General features: G+C 34.0%; 2 protein-coding genes across 2 annotated transcripts; one reads left to right on the forward strand and one right to left on the reverse strand.

Moving 5' to 3' along the window:
• Window positions 1-2,862: 2,862 nt before the first annotated feature.
• Window positions 2,863-6,117, forward strand: LOC145575998 (uncharacterized). Its single transcript, XM_081633784.1, has 4 exons — window positions 2,863-2,993; window positions 3,135-4,314; window positions 4,918-5,578; window positions 5,818-6,117. Exons 2-4 carry the CDS (start codon window positions 3,492-3,494, stop codon window positions 5,999-6,001), a joined length of 1,668 nt encoding a protein of 555 aa, XP_081489910.1. The 5' UTR covers window positions 2,863-2,993; window positions 3,135-3,491; the 3' UTR covers window positions 6,002-6,117.
• Window positions 6,118-10,675: 4,558 nt separating this feature from the next.
• LOC145574275 (uncharacterized) lies at window positions 10,676-15,236 on the reverse strand. Its single transcript, XM_081632028.1, has 8 exons — window positions 15,101-15,236; window positions 14,641-14,664; window positions 14,109-14,214; window positions 13,939-14,007; window positions 12,425-12,918; window positions 11,900-12,161; window positions 11,158-11,366; window positions 10,676-11,013 (listed from the first exon to the last, which is right to left on the reverse strand). The coding sequence occupies exons 1-8, from the start codon at window positions 15,103-15,105 to the stop codon at window positions 10,947-10,949; spliced, it is 1,236 nt and encodes a 411-aa protein (XP_081488154.1). The 5' UTR covers window positions 15,106-15,236; the 3' UTR covers window positions 10,676-10,946.
• Between the last annotated feature and the right edge of the window lie 512 nt (window positions 15,237-15,748).

Here is a 15,748-nt window from a genome sequence, read left to right on the forward strand (position 1 = left end):
TCTTTAAAAGAACCTCTAATACCATTAGCGGTTCTAATTTGTGTAGAACCGCAATCTTTATTAGCGGTTTATTGATAGCCAAAAAACGAACCAAAAATCCGAGCCTACATGGACGGTATGGTGGGAAATATTTTTTAAAGCAACGTACACACGGAATTATTTTTTATTTTAGCATTATTTACGGAAATCGCTCTGATATAGTATCACATCTATTTAACATCTTCTAATACATAGTTTAATATAAGAGGATATTTATTAGTTAGCTATTTAAAATTGTTTCAATTTCCTACGATAATCTGATAGGTTTTAGTTGTAATGTAAAATCTTCTAATATATTAAATTTCAAAAATAGTAAATATAATAGCTCTACAAAAAAAAAAATGACATCATCATTGCATTTAGGCCGAATTTTTTTTTATTAAGATAGCAACACATGGGCGGTGGTGATATCAGCATACTCTGTTTTAATAATATTTAATAGATTAATGACTCATTTAATGGTCTCCACCTATTATTTTCACAAATTAAATGTTAAGAGAACTATCAATTATTTTGAATGAATGAAATAAATTGTGAATATGAACACAATATGATATATTTGGAAAGATATCAATTCGATATCAAACATTAATTTTTAGATTTTAGGATATTTGATGGATTTTTTCATACATTGGATAACAATTAATTTTTATTAAATACAAAACTTACCTCCTTAGTTTCTCTGTCCTCTGTATATTGCGGGTTTATGTTTCCCAAATGCATATATTTCAACTTTAAGTATATTTATTTATATGAAAAAAATCATATAATGAAAATATTGAGACAAATCTAATAATACACCACTTTGACATATTGGTTTCATTTTTGTCGTCATTTATACTTAATGGTATTTGCACGATATAAATTCTTAAATGGACCTGGTTCACACTAATTTATTGTGGACTATTAACCTTAGAGACAATATGATTGTTTTATTAATAAAAAAATAGGTCATTATATTAAAATAAAGGTTATTATGTTGAAATAAAAGTTAGTGTGACATTATAAAAGCTATAAAAGGTTAACTATTTTAATGAAATTTTTAATATAATGATCAATATGAATAATAAAAATCATTATGTGAAAATTAGGTCACTATTCAACATAATGTCGTACTTTAAATTCATAATAACATTAAAGGTCACTTAAATTTTTAAAAAAGGTTACTATGTTAAAAATAAGGGGCACTATATTGAATATAATGCCAGTCACGTGTGAATAAACCTTAGGTCTACAATAATATTATTGTGAACCAGGTCCACCCAAGATTTTCTATCTCCACGATATATATTAACCGAGGGTTATCTATGTATATTCAAAATAATAAAATCTAATACTGACGTGCTATCAAAATAATACGACATCGATCCTCACGTGTACATAATAGTTTACGCCATTATCCCTTTCCTCCGACATGTAGTCTAGGTATTCGAGTATACACGTTTCATTACACGTAAATATTTACGTGCATTTTCTTAACGGGAAATTTTTTACATGCATTGTTATCCAATAACGGCAAAAATAATATTTCATATATGATGTAGATGGGATTTGATCCCACCTGAAATATAACACTATTACACCTCAAAATCTTAACTTATAGTATAAGCTAGTTATCATCCACATGACGCACAATTATAACACTTGTCAATTGTTATTTTATTTTGGTATTTAGACACAAAGGCGGGTGATGAGAATCAATCCCAAGATCACCTAAAAATTTGAAATTGAAAGGAGAGTTCTAACCACTTGATCTATTTCTCACTCTCATAACACTTGTCAATTGTAACTTGTGAGGATTGTGAATTGAACTACAAAAATCATGTATTTATAAAAAATTGGGAAATTCTCAATGGTAGCTATAAACTTTTGCACATTTTCAATGGTAACAAAATATTTCACAAATTCTCCCAAATAGCATTATTATTTATTAGTTTCTCTATTATGACATTTTTTTTATAATTAGTAACTAATTAGCTTAATTAAACAATAATTAACAGTTAATTAACAATCTTGTAAAAAAAAATTATCAAAAAAAAAAAAATGTACAGACCCCTCTTTGCCAGCCACCCCACGTCGCCGCTAACCCAACAGAACCCACCATCACCTTCGATATTCATACAACTGTACTCACCTGAACCTCCCACCCTTTCCTTCATTTTCCTTTCCCCTTTCCTCTGCTGAATTGATTCCTCATTAGCCTAGAAATTTTTATTTCAGATTTTAAGGGTTTTCGATTTTTCCCCAATTGACAATCTTCATCAGGTGCAATTGGTGGTGGTGGATTCTGGTGGAAAATCGGCGGCGTGGGTGGGTTTGTAGGGGTTTAGGCGATCTTTCTGGTGGTGGACTTTGGTGGCTATTCGGCGGCATGGGGTGGGTTCGCAGGTCCGTTTAGGCGAGCTTGGTGGAGGGTTCGCAGGGTTCTTTGAGGCGAGCTTGGTGGTGATGGATTCTGGTGGCTAGTCGCAGCGTGGGGGTGGGTTCGGAGGGGTTTAGGCGAGCTTGGTGGTGATGGGTTCCGGTGGATAGTCGGTGGTGTGGGGTGGCTGGTGAAGAGTATTGCACAACTTTTTTAATTTTTTTTTTAAAAATCATATAATTAAGTTAATTAGTTACTTAATGTAAAAATATTGTCAATTCAGAGAAACTAATAAAAAATAATGCTATTTGAGAGAATTAGCCAAATATTTTGTTACCAATGTGAATGTGCAAAAGTAAATAGCTACCATTGAGAATTTCCCTAAAAAATTTGTATATAAATACATCAACAAAACAGTGACAAAATTGGACAAATGCCCTTTCATTTTCACTTCATGTCTCCTTTCTCTTCTCCACCCGCCTAGTAACGTTTTTAATCTTCCCTTTTCAACGTCAACCAAAATTCCAGTCTACAGTGTTTCTTCTTGTTGTGTACAATCAACGCAAATTCAGATTGATTTCAACTCAAAAAGGTGAGTTCTTGAATTATGGGGTTGAACCTCCTTAGAATTTTGTATGTACTCATGAATTTTTGCATGTTTAGAGTATTGATAGCACTTATTTTACACTTTTTTTGATAGAATTTTGATGAAAAGTTATTGTCTTTCATGCAGATTTCATTGAAATTACTCATTAGGGTTGAATTTTTGATGTTAAATTAGTGGAATTCCGTCATTTTTGTGTTGTGGGTAGTAGAAATTCTAGAAAATGAGCGATGATTCGAACAGAGAATCACCCAGGAACAGTAATTGTTCTGGGGTTTCACACTTTCACAACATCAGTCAATTTCTAATGTTGTTTTGTCTGAGGGACAATTGTGTTTCGATATCGATTATAAGGCAGTAGTAAAGGAGTTGAAGGACAGGGAGGAGGTTTTGTTGAAGGAGAAAGAGGAAATTGTAAATAGTTTGAGGGAGAGGAATGACATTTTGGAGGCTGATCTTGGGGATTGGAAGATAAAGTATTGTGTGATGGAGGAGGAATGTTTTCGATGGAAGCGCGATTTTTGTGAAAAGGATTATTTGTTGAGGAAATTAAAAATGGATATTATTACTTTGGCAAAGGAGAAAGAAGAGTGTTACATTAAGAGGTATGATAGTTTGGAGGGTGAGGTTCAAAAATTGGAGGAGGGGAAGCGGGAATTAGATCAAAGATTGTTGGAGTTGGGTTTTGAAGTGGAGGGGTGTAGGGAAAAGATCAAAGATAAGGATCGTTTGCTTGAATATTATAAATTGAAAGTAGAGAAAATGGAGGAGTTGTGTAAGGAGCATGAGGATAAGAAAAGGCTACTTAAAGACCTACTTAAGGCGCGGTGGGATGAATTTGAGGGCATGAGAGGGTCAAATCCGTATTTGGAGGAGTGTAAGGCTGAGTATGATGCCCGTGTTGAAGAGCTAAAGAAAACTAATGAAGAGAAGGATGAGAAGATTAAGAAGCTCTTAGACAAAGTTGATAAATTGCAAGGGGAGAAAATAGAAATTAAGAAAGAAAATGATGACCTAGTGGATAAATTACAAAGAGAGAAAATAAAAATTGAGAAAGAGAGAAATGAAGACATTGAAAAACTGAAATTTGAGAAAGAGGGTTTAGGTATAAAGAACATGATGTTAAAAGCAAATTTGGTGCAGGTGAATGAGCTGTTTTCGAAGCTTGAAGGTGATATGTTCACTTTTATGTGCAAAGATTTGGAGAGAGATGCAAATTTTGCAAATGCTCCTGTTGGAAAAGTTTTTTCTGGAATCATAAAGGCTCTCGATGCAGGAATGGCTAAAGATGGAATCCATCAGGAAGCAGGTATATGCTCTTTCGATGATGCTATTTGTATTCGATCAATATTGTGTTGCTATATATTACTTTCATTTACATATGTGACCTATATTATGCAGTGAAATTTGGTTTTATATCTTTTTTGTTTTATATTTTCACGTATTGAACTCATGGAAATTAAGTGAGAGATACCATAAAATGCTTTCTTGCAGTTTGATCATGAAACAACCTAGGTATGACAAGGCCTAAAGAAACCTGAAGTGTTGAAATATTCTAGTTCATTGATTACTTAGTTAAAGGAGCTAGCATAGATAATTCATTATGAAAAATTGTACATTAGGCGATTTGAAGAGGGAGGATCTTGGTCCTGCTATGAGTGTGAAAAGTCGCATCTGGAATCACTATATGTTAGAAATGTGCTTTTGATATAGTTGAGCAAACAAGTGACTGTTTTAGCCTGCTGGAATCTATAATTTGCTTAACTTACTGGTCTGTTTTGTTAATCCTTTTTATTTATGAAGAGCCATGATTCGATATCTTTAACTTATGAAGAGTTATGTGATCTTACTATACGTGGTTATAGAAATATGTTTCTTTACTTTCCTTTTAATAGTTTCTCTTTTATTCTAGATGCAGCTTTTGTTGCACGCATTAATGAACCTAAATGCAGTTTGAAGCAATCTCTGGCAGCTGCAGAAAGGCTCAAAAGGAAATTGGATTTTGAGACTGAAACTTCAAGAGATGACGTGGGTTCTGGCAGCAAGAGGCCTACGTCTGCTGACCCTATCATCATCGACAGTGATGATGAAAACGGTGTCAAAGACAAAGGACGATGTCCTGGGAGTTTGTTAGAGCAGCGAAGGCACCCAATACATAAGATGAAGAAACTCAATAATGTGATGTGTGAACAATCCAAGCAGAAACCAACACATGCTGTTTTGTCAGCTTCTAGAAGTGACCATGCACTTAACACTTCTCAGAAGCAAAAATTGGCATCACCAAAAAAATATATACAAAAGCACAGGAGAGGAGATAGGGTGGCATTGCCTAGATTCTCGAATGGCAATGACAGTAATTATAATCATGGAACCCCCAAATCCAATAATCGGTTGAGCCCTCAGGCTAAAGAGTTACTGACATATTTTAAGCAAAGGATTCATTATAAGCTGGAATATGATATAGTCTGTGCTTTCGAACAGGATGATGACCTTTGTGCCAAGGCAGTGTGTGCATTGTATTGGTTACAAATGTCTGTCTTATCTAAAGGATTGGAGGAATGTGACATTAGCAGGTAATTATTACTATATATTGGATTTTAAATAATTGTAGGTTTTCTGATGTGAATTATTCGATTAGTCATTTTTTTACGTTTCTCTTGTCTTCATGCAATTGCATCACATTTACTAGTGCTTCCATTTAATATGACAAGATCATACCATGCTATAACATTAGAATACTACTTTTCACCATCAAATAAACAATTAAAAACTTAACTTGTTATTTTGCCTAAAACTTGTATCTTGCTTCCAGTGTGTCTGCTCTGGCGAAATTTCTTATAGATGGGGATCCAAGCGGCCAAATGAAGAAGTCAGTGGATAAACTACAGCAGGAAGATCTTGCAGAATGCAGACGACTTGCTGTGAAGTATAGTGAACAATTCTTTAACATTTTTAGAAAAATTAAGGATCCTCAGTTTTCTCCCGTGTCAAATTAAATGATCTGCAGTACAAGTAAGCTGTTATAGAAAGTCGCCCTCTTTAATTTCTTGGATGGGTTTAGACTGTTAGAATGAATTTGCTCAACTAACTAACTTAGTTTTGGAAACAGTTTCGCTCAAGGCAGCTCTCTTCTGTATGTACATATTACATGTGATTACTGATTAGAGCTAGTAAATGGGATGTAGTTAGGTTGTCTTAATTGACCCCTTTCCCTTCACCATAGGCGGCATAGGGCAATGCTGTATAACTTTCACCCCATTCTGGTTTTGATTGTAAACTGCATTTTGCTCTATATTAAATTATCAACTTTTCTGGATTTTTGAACTGAAATTTCCTTACTTATCGGTGATTTGGCCACTTTTGCATGATCGTTTTCTACCTACAATGCTTTAGATTTATAGTCGCGCAATATGGTTTTAAATGTGGATTTTCAGCTTGTATTTTACTTAATGGGTATTTTACAGCTCCACTTATCTCAATATGGAGCAGTATGGATCACATAGATTGGAGTTTTCAGTTCAATTTGAAATTAAAATCTACTGTACAAATACGAGTAAAATGAGAAGTACTTAACATTAATCCAACTACAATGGTTTTGGATTGTATTTACAGATTTGCTTGTACTTAACATGTATTAAAGTTTCCAATCTTTTTGAGAGACATTGATTGTTTATCCTGACAATACTAATTCAAGGCTCTACAAAATTGGTGATTATGCAATTACAACCGAACAATTCGTTATATTGGTCTTTGTGGAATAAATCATACATATCACATAATTTGTACAAAGGAAAATTTTGCAAATTAGATCACAATCTCTAGTTTTGCAAAATTTCAATTGATGGAAAATGTTTTCCCATGGGACCTTGAGTTTTTGTTTAACACAATTTTATGACTTTACATGGCTATTTTGTAATGCTTTGATTGAATTTTATTTGATGGTAACCTTCTGAACTTGCACAATATCATTTTTATTTTAAAATACTCTATTTGTAAATAACAAGAATTGAAGAAGGTTTATGCCAATAAGGCAGTGCTCAATGACGATTATAAATGAATTTACATAGATTTCTACAACAAAGAATAAGAAGAAAGATTATTTAATTATACATAGAAAGAGTAGACGCGTGTCAAATTGAGAGTTTATGCCTATATTTCCCGATCAGGTCTTTAATGACTCAAAAAAAAAAACAGGTTGAACATTGAACAATGAAAATAGCAATTAAAAAACAAAAAAATTAGGTCTTGATCTTGAAATCCAAACTTTAAATGGACAATAACACAATTAACTCATTCAAGTTATTTCCAAATTATTATAGTGCAACTAAAATGAATTATATAAGTCTTTTTTTTTTTTTTGGTGTTCACTAAAATGGATTATATTTAGTATTATACTTTTTTGAATCTTGGGACGAGTAAGTATTACCCACTATCAGGTATGGAGTTGTACATATCCATACCACAATATAATATTATTATCCAAATAAAATTTTAATGTAAATAAAATGAATCACTAAAATTTATTTTACCCAGATATTAAAATTTTAGTGAACTTCTCTGCCGGAGTTAAATAAAATGTAAATTTATTAAAGTCGTAAATTTTAATGTAAATAAAATGAAAAAGGGAAAAGTGATTCCAAAAATAGAGGAGAGAGACTATGAAGTATACTTCACTGCCGGAATCACTTCTCTGCCGGAGTTACATTACTTTTCATCCACATTTTGTGGTTGATTAAAGGTAGTATAATCGGAGTAGCAAATTTCATGGTTGATAAAAGGTAGTATAATCGCAGGGCGGCGAAAGATTTTCTAGATCTTTAAACATCTTGTTACTTTGGTCACAAGAGACGATGAATTCACCACCGGAGTGTAAATTTACGACTTCCTCCATGAAAACGGTTAGTTCTTTGTTTGGAATTGTCGAAGTTCGAAACAATTTGGATTGCGAAAGAGTTGAAGATGACGACATTAATTGTTTGTCGGTGCTCAGTTATTATTAACATGTATACTGTTAATTTTTATTTGTATACTGTTATTGTTGAATTGTTTTCTGAGCTTGCATAGTGTATATATATATATATATATATATATATATATATTCTGGGTATATGATTTATTGTGGGTTTGATTATGTTGTTTATACAACTATGGTTGATTTATATACTGTTATCATATGGTTTCATACTACTATTGTAGAGCTGTGTATTATCATTACATATTCGATAGTGGTGGTGGTAAGGACGGTGTAGTAACCCACCAACATTATACTTGATGAAGACGAAGATGTTGATGGTGATTTTCTCTCTCCTCTCACTCAAAGGTTTTCAAATTGGTTTTCCGGTGAAAATTCCAGTCGAAATAAAAAGTAGCCTTTAAGGTCTTCGAATTACAAAGGGAAAGAGGAGAGAATTTCAAAAAAAAAAAAGTTTTTCCGGCGAGAATTCCGGTGGAGAAAGAGGGGAGAGAGAGGAGGAAAGAGGAGAGAGAAGGGGAAAGAGGAGAGGTATCTTTTTACAGCATAGTAACAAAATGAATTACTGTCTAAATATTTGTATAAAAGTACATTTTTGCCCCTAGGTATGGACCAAAGGAGCCAATACCTAGTAGTGGTCGATCACTCCCCGCTCTCCACTCTCTAGATCCGTCCTTGGTTAGGAGGAGAGAAGAAAAGTTTAAGATCATAGCCTAGGCTCCCCACTCTCTAGATCCGTCCTTGGTTAGGAGGAGAGAAGAAAAGTTTAAGATCACAAAATTCATAATGTTTAACCAAAAAGAGAAAAACCTAATTGAGACCTTGGAGAAAGGATTAGACTAGTAAAAAAATAAATTATTAAGGCATGTAAGAGTGACTAATTAAATTAGCTAAATTTAAAATACGTTTGAATCTTTTGGCGTTTTGTTCAAGTACCTTTAACTTAGGAGTTAAGACAACAATTGGGTACTCAATTGTTGATTTTTTCACCTTTTGGGTACTCAATTGTTTTTTTTCACCGTTTGGATACTCTGACCCGTTTTTCGGCCAAAAAAATTAAATCACCCAAACAATTGAGTACCCTTGGTTAAAAATTGAGTACCTCGGGTTAAGTCATGTGGGCCCACCCAAAAAAAAACCATGGTTTGCTTCCTCTTCCTCCCTTTTTCATTTTCCTCTATTCTTGCCTTTTTCTGAAAAATTTGTAGCGGAGGTTGGTGAAGAACACGAGCTCGATTGTGGCCAATTTTGGGGAAAACAACAAAATTTGTAGCTATTTTTTGAGGTATGTTTGATTACGTAGCCTTGTAGTTGTTAATTTGTTAAAAATTTCAATTTGTTTGGGCGATTGATTATCATTTTGTTGCGATTTAGGGATTTTGGTTTTGTGGGTTAATAACGAAATTGAAATGGTGATTTGTTTTTGTTTTGTCGAATTATTTGTGCTTGTGATGTTGTATGTTACTGCTATATGTGAGTGATGTTGTTGGATTGTGGGTAAATGTTGTTGATTTCAGAATTTTTCATAATGGGTTTTGATGTGTTTGGGATATTTGGTCATTTTTGAATCATGGATTCGATTAGCTGGTTTTCGAGAGGTAAATTGGTGGATTTGGATTAATGGTTTCATATAGTTGGGTTTATGCGTGTCAATTAGAGTGGTTTTAATGCTAGGTAAAGATTATGCTTTTGATTTTTGAGTGGCAAAGTAGTGAATTTGAATTAATGGGTTTTGTTGGCTTATAAGTGTTTGATTGGTGAAATTAGAGTAAAAAATTAGGATTTTATTGATTTTGAAACGCCCAAAATTCAAGCTACCGTAAGTCTGTTATAAAGATTGCTACAATCTCTATTGAAAATCATCAATTGGATAAAGTTTTTATATACCCGATTGATTTGTATGCTATTGCTTTGGCCTCTTCTTTTTTTTTTTTTTTTTTTTTTTTTTAAAATACAATCTCTATTGAAAATCATCAATCTGGGCTGAGTTTCTAATTTTGCAATTCTTCAACTAGGAAGCTGTATGGATAACAGTGGACCGAATCACACAGTGGATGAAGCAGCAGCTCTTCACAATTTATATATTTATTTATTTATTTTATTTATTTATTTTTGGGCCAATTGTGGATGATGAAATAGTTGAATTAATTAATGTTTTTTTTTAAATTTTAATTATGTATGGTTAAAGGTGAGTTAGGGGTGAATTAGTTGGCCCAAAAATTTGTTAGAGTACCTAAAGGGTGAAAAAAAAAAAATTGCGTACCCAAAAGGTGAAAAAATCAACAATTGAGTACCCAGTTGTTGTCTTAACTCTTAACTTAGCAAGGCTAGAATTAGTCATTAACATTTGACCATATATGGCTAATATCTGAAGAAACATTGTAAATGGTTTGCATTGCAGACATAATCACATAAACGCCCATCTCTATCAAAAAATCATCTACAAGTAGGAATATCAATCAACTTGAATTTTGCATATACAAGTATATATTTAAGCAATGCAAATGATGCTGATTTTTTAAGATAATTGGATTGAACATGATGAACGCATTCTTACCCCTAACAAGCACTTCAGGTAATGCAAATCAGGCAAAAGCTGATACTCCATGTCTTAGAGGAATATCAAAACTGATTGGATTGAACATGATGTTACCAGCTCCAATCAAGCAATTCTTGAGACAACAAATGATCCAAGACATTAACAAAAATGTAAAAGAACTTCGTATTTGCTGCAATGACGGCTTTAAAAACCTTTTCATGATACAAAACCGATCAAATCATCAATGGGGTATAACAAACTCATGGTAGATAGGAAACGAAAGATTATTGCAAATACTCAAATCTGTGCCATCAGAAATTCAAAAACACAACATCAAATATTTTCATGGTCCTAGCAAGGGCGCACAAAGCGTTAAAGGACAAAGAGAACTTGAAGGACAGATAGGGGAACTCCTACAATAATACTGAGTTCATTCTTCCTCCTCTGCCTCTTCCAGCCATGTCACAAAGGGCTCAAGTGACTTCACAAAAGTTTGCCTGGAAAATGCCGAAATAAAAAAGAATGTCAAATACCAAAGTAACCAAACAAGTGATCTGAATCAGCAGCAATAAATTCAGAAATCAGATGTGAGAGACATCAAAGAGCACTTCAATTTTATGATCTTGATTTGAAAACTTTACCTTCCCTTGGGATTTGTTCCTTTACGGAACCAGTGCAAGATGGTGTCTTCTGCAAGCACATCCTGGTCATACAAAGATCTGACTATTTCTGGGAACAATTTCATCAATTTAGCATCCTCATAGCATTGGATCTGGACTTTGTATATGAGTTCTAATTCAAGCTTTCCACTGGTACAGTAGGAATTTAAGAGGTTTGCCCAGGTTTTGACCTATCAGATTAGAAATATAACTGCATCAGATGAGAAAGCTTAAAGTCGCATTGGTACGCCATTACAATAGTGTGTTATTAAAGCTAAAATCATAAAGATGATACCAAAAGCGGCGAACTAATTGCAGGCACATAGAGTAGCTTCAAGAGGCACATCATGCTATTTTGGGGCCATAATTATCTACCACATAAAGCATTTAATCTCATGCAGATTTGTAAATACAGATAAGTACATCATAATTTAGAAGGGGGAAGACCAGAACCTCAGTTTTATGATCAAGTTGTCAAGTGGGCTAATTAACAATAATAAGATTACAACTAAAATTCACAACTCAAACACTGATACTACGCCAACAGTATTCAACAAGAATAACAACAATCCTCAAGGGCAAAAGGACTTAAAATATAGGAATCAAATTTTGCAATTTTACCCCAACAAAACTGACCATGTGTAAATATCATTTTATGTGCTCAAAGCAAAGTGAGAACCTAAAATAATAAGGCTTAGGCATTGAGCGTGAATCCAAAGCATACCTGGCGCAATGCAGTATTAGCATTCTGCTGTTGATTTTTCCCAGACCACTGCACAGCATCCATTATAACATCCCATAAGAGGCGCACAATCTCAATATCAGGAAGCTTAGACTCTTTCACGTGATGTTTCACAGTTTCAATCACTTCTTCTACATCAGCTTCCTCTGCTATCTGAGTCGTTAATGCAGACTTCATTTCTGCCAGCTTCAGCTCAAATAACTTTTTCTCATTGTACTGGACCAATGGAACAAGGCCTTCCTTTCTGAAAAAGGAGAATTAGCTATCAGATTGACAGCAAGGAAAGGTAGGAGAACACAATTTGATATATATCAAGTGCCTGACTAACTTGATGTAAAAAAAATTGTAGTACTAAACTGTAACACCCATGGAAAACCAGTATACTACAAAGCTTGAAAACACAAGACAAAGTTGTGACTAATACTATACTGAAACATAGACTTCTAAAATAACATTCAATGCAAGGAAAAAAAAAAAAAAAACATAAAAACAGAGGAGAGAACTCACGTGAAGTGTTCAGAAAAGGCCTCAGGAGATCTCTTAGAAGATGGGAAAAAGTCCAGAAGTTTATCTTCAACTTTACCACGCTTCAGGAGTGCAATCAAGTCATCTAGTGTGTTTTCCACAAGAAACTCCTTAAAAAATTCTGTCAAAAATGTAAGAACTAGCCCCTTTGCCACGAGATTGTCCTTGAGGAGGGGTTGGAACACTGTTTCTGGTGGCAAACCTGACAGCTTCTGGGAGAAAGTAAGAGCAGTGAATATTGCCAATTTTTTCCTTTCATTGTCTTCAAAAAGCTCCAAAGACTGTAAGAATCTTCGCATGACATTTTCAAGGTACTTGATAAGGAACGGCCTTCGGCGCAAAATCTTCTGTATAAAGAATACAGATGGCAAAATATCTTCACGTGTGGGCTCACAATGAATTACAGAGTAAGTGTGGCGCTCCCCCTCATCAGGTTTGGTTGTTCCAGGCTGTGTGCGGCCCCCGGTGAAGATAACCTGCATATAAGAATTGTTATATTCTGGGCAGTGTGAAAAAATTTAAAAAGTGCCCCAAACTTAAAATTGCATACGTAATGTCCAGGACTGGCGATCTAAGAATTCAATTAATATCAAGAAATAGTCAAATGACATGTGTAAGGCAGAGATAATACAAGAGTTTCATTCTCAACTTCTAACACTTCATAAACATCTCAGAAAACAAAGCAACAGATAAACCCCTAAACCAAACAAAAGAGCGCATACATCTTGCCCCTTCTCCTGCAGCTTAACAAAAAATCGTGCACATCTAATAAAACTTGAGAAAACAATGCTACCTACATCATGTAATGTTAACAAACGTTTTTTGGGCCATTCCAAACTTTTGCAGAATTTATAGATTTATGATAGGAAGTACTTAATTTACATTTATAAAATTGTAATCATATGGACCAGTTCCTTAATATCCATATTTATTTTTTTTTAACAAACATATTGGAGAAAAAGGAGCACCAGATGTAATTTGAAACGAAACATGGGCGACCAGAGCATGTACCAAGTCCTGAAGGGTCATGTTGATAAACAAATGGAACTTCTAGAAGATCCTTGGTGCTGTTAGTGTTACATTACATGGCAGAATTGCATAAGGGTGAATGAATATACTGAGTTTCCATCCCACCCCTATTTCTTTCGCCCTAGAGGTAGATTGCACTGCAATAAATCTCTTTATTCATTTCACAAGAGTTGTGACTGATGGCCAAGACAAAGACTGAATGGATGAAGTCTATTTTCAGTTCCAAAACACATCAGCTATTGCTCTACTCATATTTAGAAGTTACCACTTGGAAGAGAAAGCAAGCATGACTAACGCAAGAAACATTTCTCAACAGAGTAACAGCCTTAAAGGTACTTCCATAGGTAGGGCTAAGTAAAGACATGCCATTGATACCTATGTAAAGCACACAACCCAAAATAGCAGAATATAGCATAGATATGTTCGCACTAAACTCCATCACCATGTAGTAAGTATAAGATGCTTGCCTCAAAGAAAGTATCCCCGTATCTTGAAAAGTCGAGTTCTGAAGATTCAATGCTCTTTGCGATAAGTTCCTGCAGATAGTAGATATTGTATTAGATCACTGTGCGTTTTCATAGCAATGTCTAGTCAGATTTTAAACGCAGCTGGTGAGCAAATGTGGGCATATAATTACCAGATCACCAGCATTATCCAAATATATCTGGACCACTGCATCTGAAAATGCTGCAGGGTCCAGAGGAGCTGCGATATTCCGTTTGCGGGTCTTGATCCGCGTACCACTAAAGAAGATAACCAAATCAGTGGATGAGTATTTACACACAAAACCACCAATAGAAACTTCAAAAAAACATCTCTGACAACAATATTGTAAACAAGACACCTAGACTAAAAAAACAGAAGCTCAAAAAGACCAATATACAGCATAGAGTAGAGTGATTAAACATGAACAATTACTTTCATAATAATACCCATTTAAATATCTGGTCAGTCAAAGGTTCGATTACTTAATCAATCACATCGCGAAAGCTCACATAATCATAAATTAATACACCTGACCTAACCCTTCCTCCAAATCAAAAATAACACAAACCCTAATCAATTACAAACATTATGATTCAGTAGACAGTGACACCTTAAATGAAAAACCTCAACTGTCAACAACAAACTAATAATTAAAATTTAAAATTAAAGATAATGAAACTCACCCTAGAGTGGGTCTCTCCTTCGAGCTGCAACAACAACAACAACAAAAGAAAAAATTAATAATCAATCCATTCAAGAAAATCAAATCCCAGAAATCAACCTTTCTTAAAATTTAATCAGACAAAATCAATCAAATTAACAGATAATTCAAGAAAATAACACAGAAAACCCTAAATTCACAATTCAAAAGAAACCCTAGCTGAAGAAAAGGGGGAAATCAATCAATCCCCACAAAAATTAAACAATCAAACAATTCAACCAATTAAAAAAACACAATCAAATTACCAGACCATACTCGATCGAGCAGTGATTAATATATCAATAAATAAAACAAACTGCGTAAAATTATCTTATAATAATAAAAGAAGAAAATAGATCTAGAAAAAGGAAAACCCCAAATAAAAATGAAGAAAAAATCAGAGAAAAAGGGGGGAAATGAAAAGGAGGGAAGATGGAAATTACCTCATAAACAAGGCGTCGACGGATCGAAAGAAGTGAGCGAGTTTCTGAGTTTTTTCGAAGCTGTGAAGAAGAGAGAGAAAGATGAAAGAGGAGGCGGAGAGAAAGAAATGGAAGTATGGAAAAACTTAGGACACCAAAACTTATATCAGTATAAAATATTTTTTTTGTTCTCTCGATAATTGCACCTCAGATTAGATATTTTTGGGAGAAGGCTTAAGGTAAGGGTTGTTGCCCTTGATCAGGCAAAACTCACTGATCGACAAGTGATTTTGACTTTCCACCGGTAATAAAGAACGAGTATATATTTTTGTATCTTTTGTAAGATTATTTTTAGTTGTAACGTATCTTCTACGGTCCTTAACAAAGGCCATAAGCATATCTCAATTTGTATTTAAATTAACGCATCATTTTGACAGGTATTAATCATTATGGAGTAGTAGAATTTGATATATACATCCGGGTGCACCGTACACCCAACTAACTTGAAGTTGATTTTTGCTCTTCATTTGATAATTAAATAAATGTTTTCATTTTGATGATTGTTTTTCATTTAACCATCAAATGAAGAGCAAAAATCAACTTTGAGTTAGTTGGGTGTACGGTGCACATGGGTGTATATAAAAACGTCTCACGGAGTAGTATTTTTAA

This window comes from Chenopodium album, chromosome 13, assembly GCF_948465745.1.
Source record: "Chenopodium album chromosome 13, dcCheAlbu1.1, whole genome shotgun sequence".
NCBI classification, from domain to species: Eukaryota; Viridiplantae; Streptophyta; class Magnoliopsida; order Caryophyllales; family Amaranthaceae; genus Chenopodium; species Chenopodium album.

Bases quoted from the DNA above. Each gene is read 5' to 3' on its own strand.
- LOC145574275 (XM_081632028.1), bottom strand. The intron at 11,367-11,899 runs GTATGCTTTGGA...CTAATCTGATAG, and splicing joins CTAATACTGCATTGCGCCAG to GTCAAAACCTGGGCAAACCT. The intron at 11,014-11,157 runs GTAAAGTTTTCA...GGCATTTTCCAG, and splicing joins GGAACAAATCCCAAGGGAAG to GCAAACTTTTGTGAAGTCAC.
- LOC145575998 (XM_081633784.1), top strand. From the start codon at position 3,492: ATGGAGGAGGAATGTTTTCGATGGAAGCGCGATTTTTGTGAAAAGGAT. The intron at 4,315-4,917 runs GTATATGCTCTT...CTTTTATTCTAG, and splicing joins TGGAATCCATCAGGAAGCAG to ATGCAGCTTTTGTTGCACGC. The intron at 5,579-5,817 runs GTAATTATTACT...TCTTGCTTCCAG, and splicing joins GAGGAATGTGACATTAGCAG to TGTGTCTGCTCTGGCGAAAT.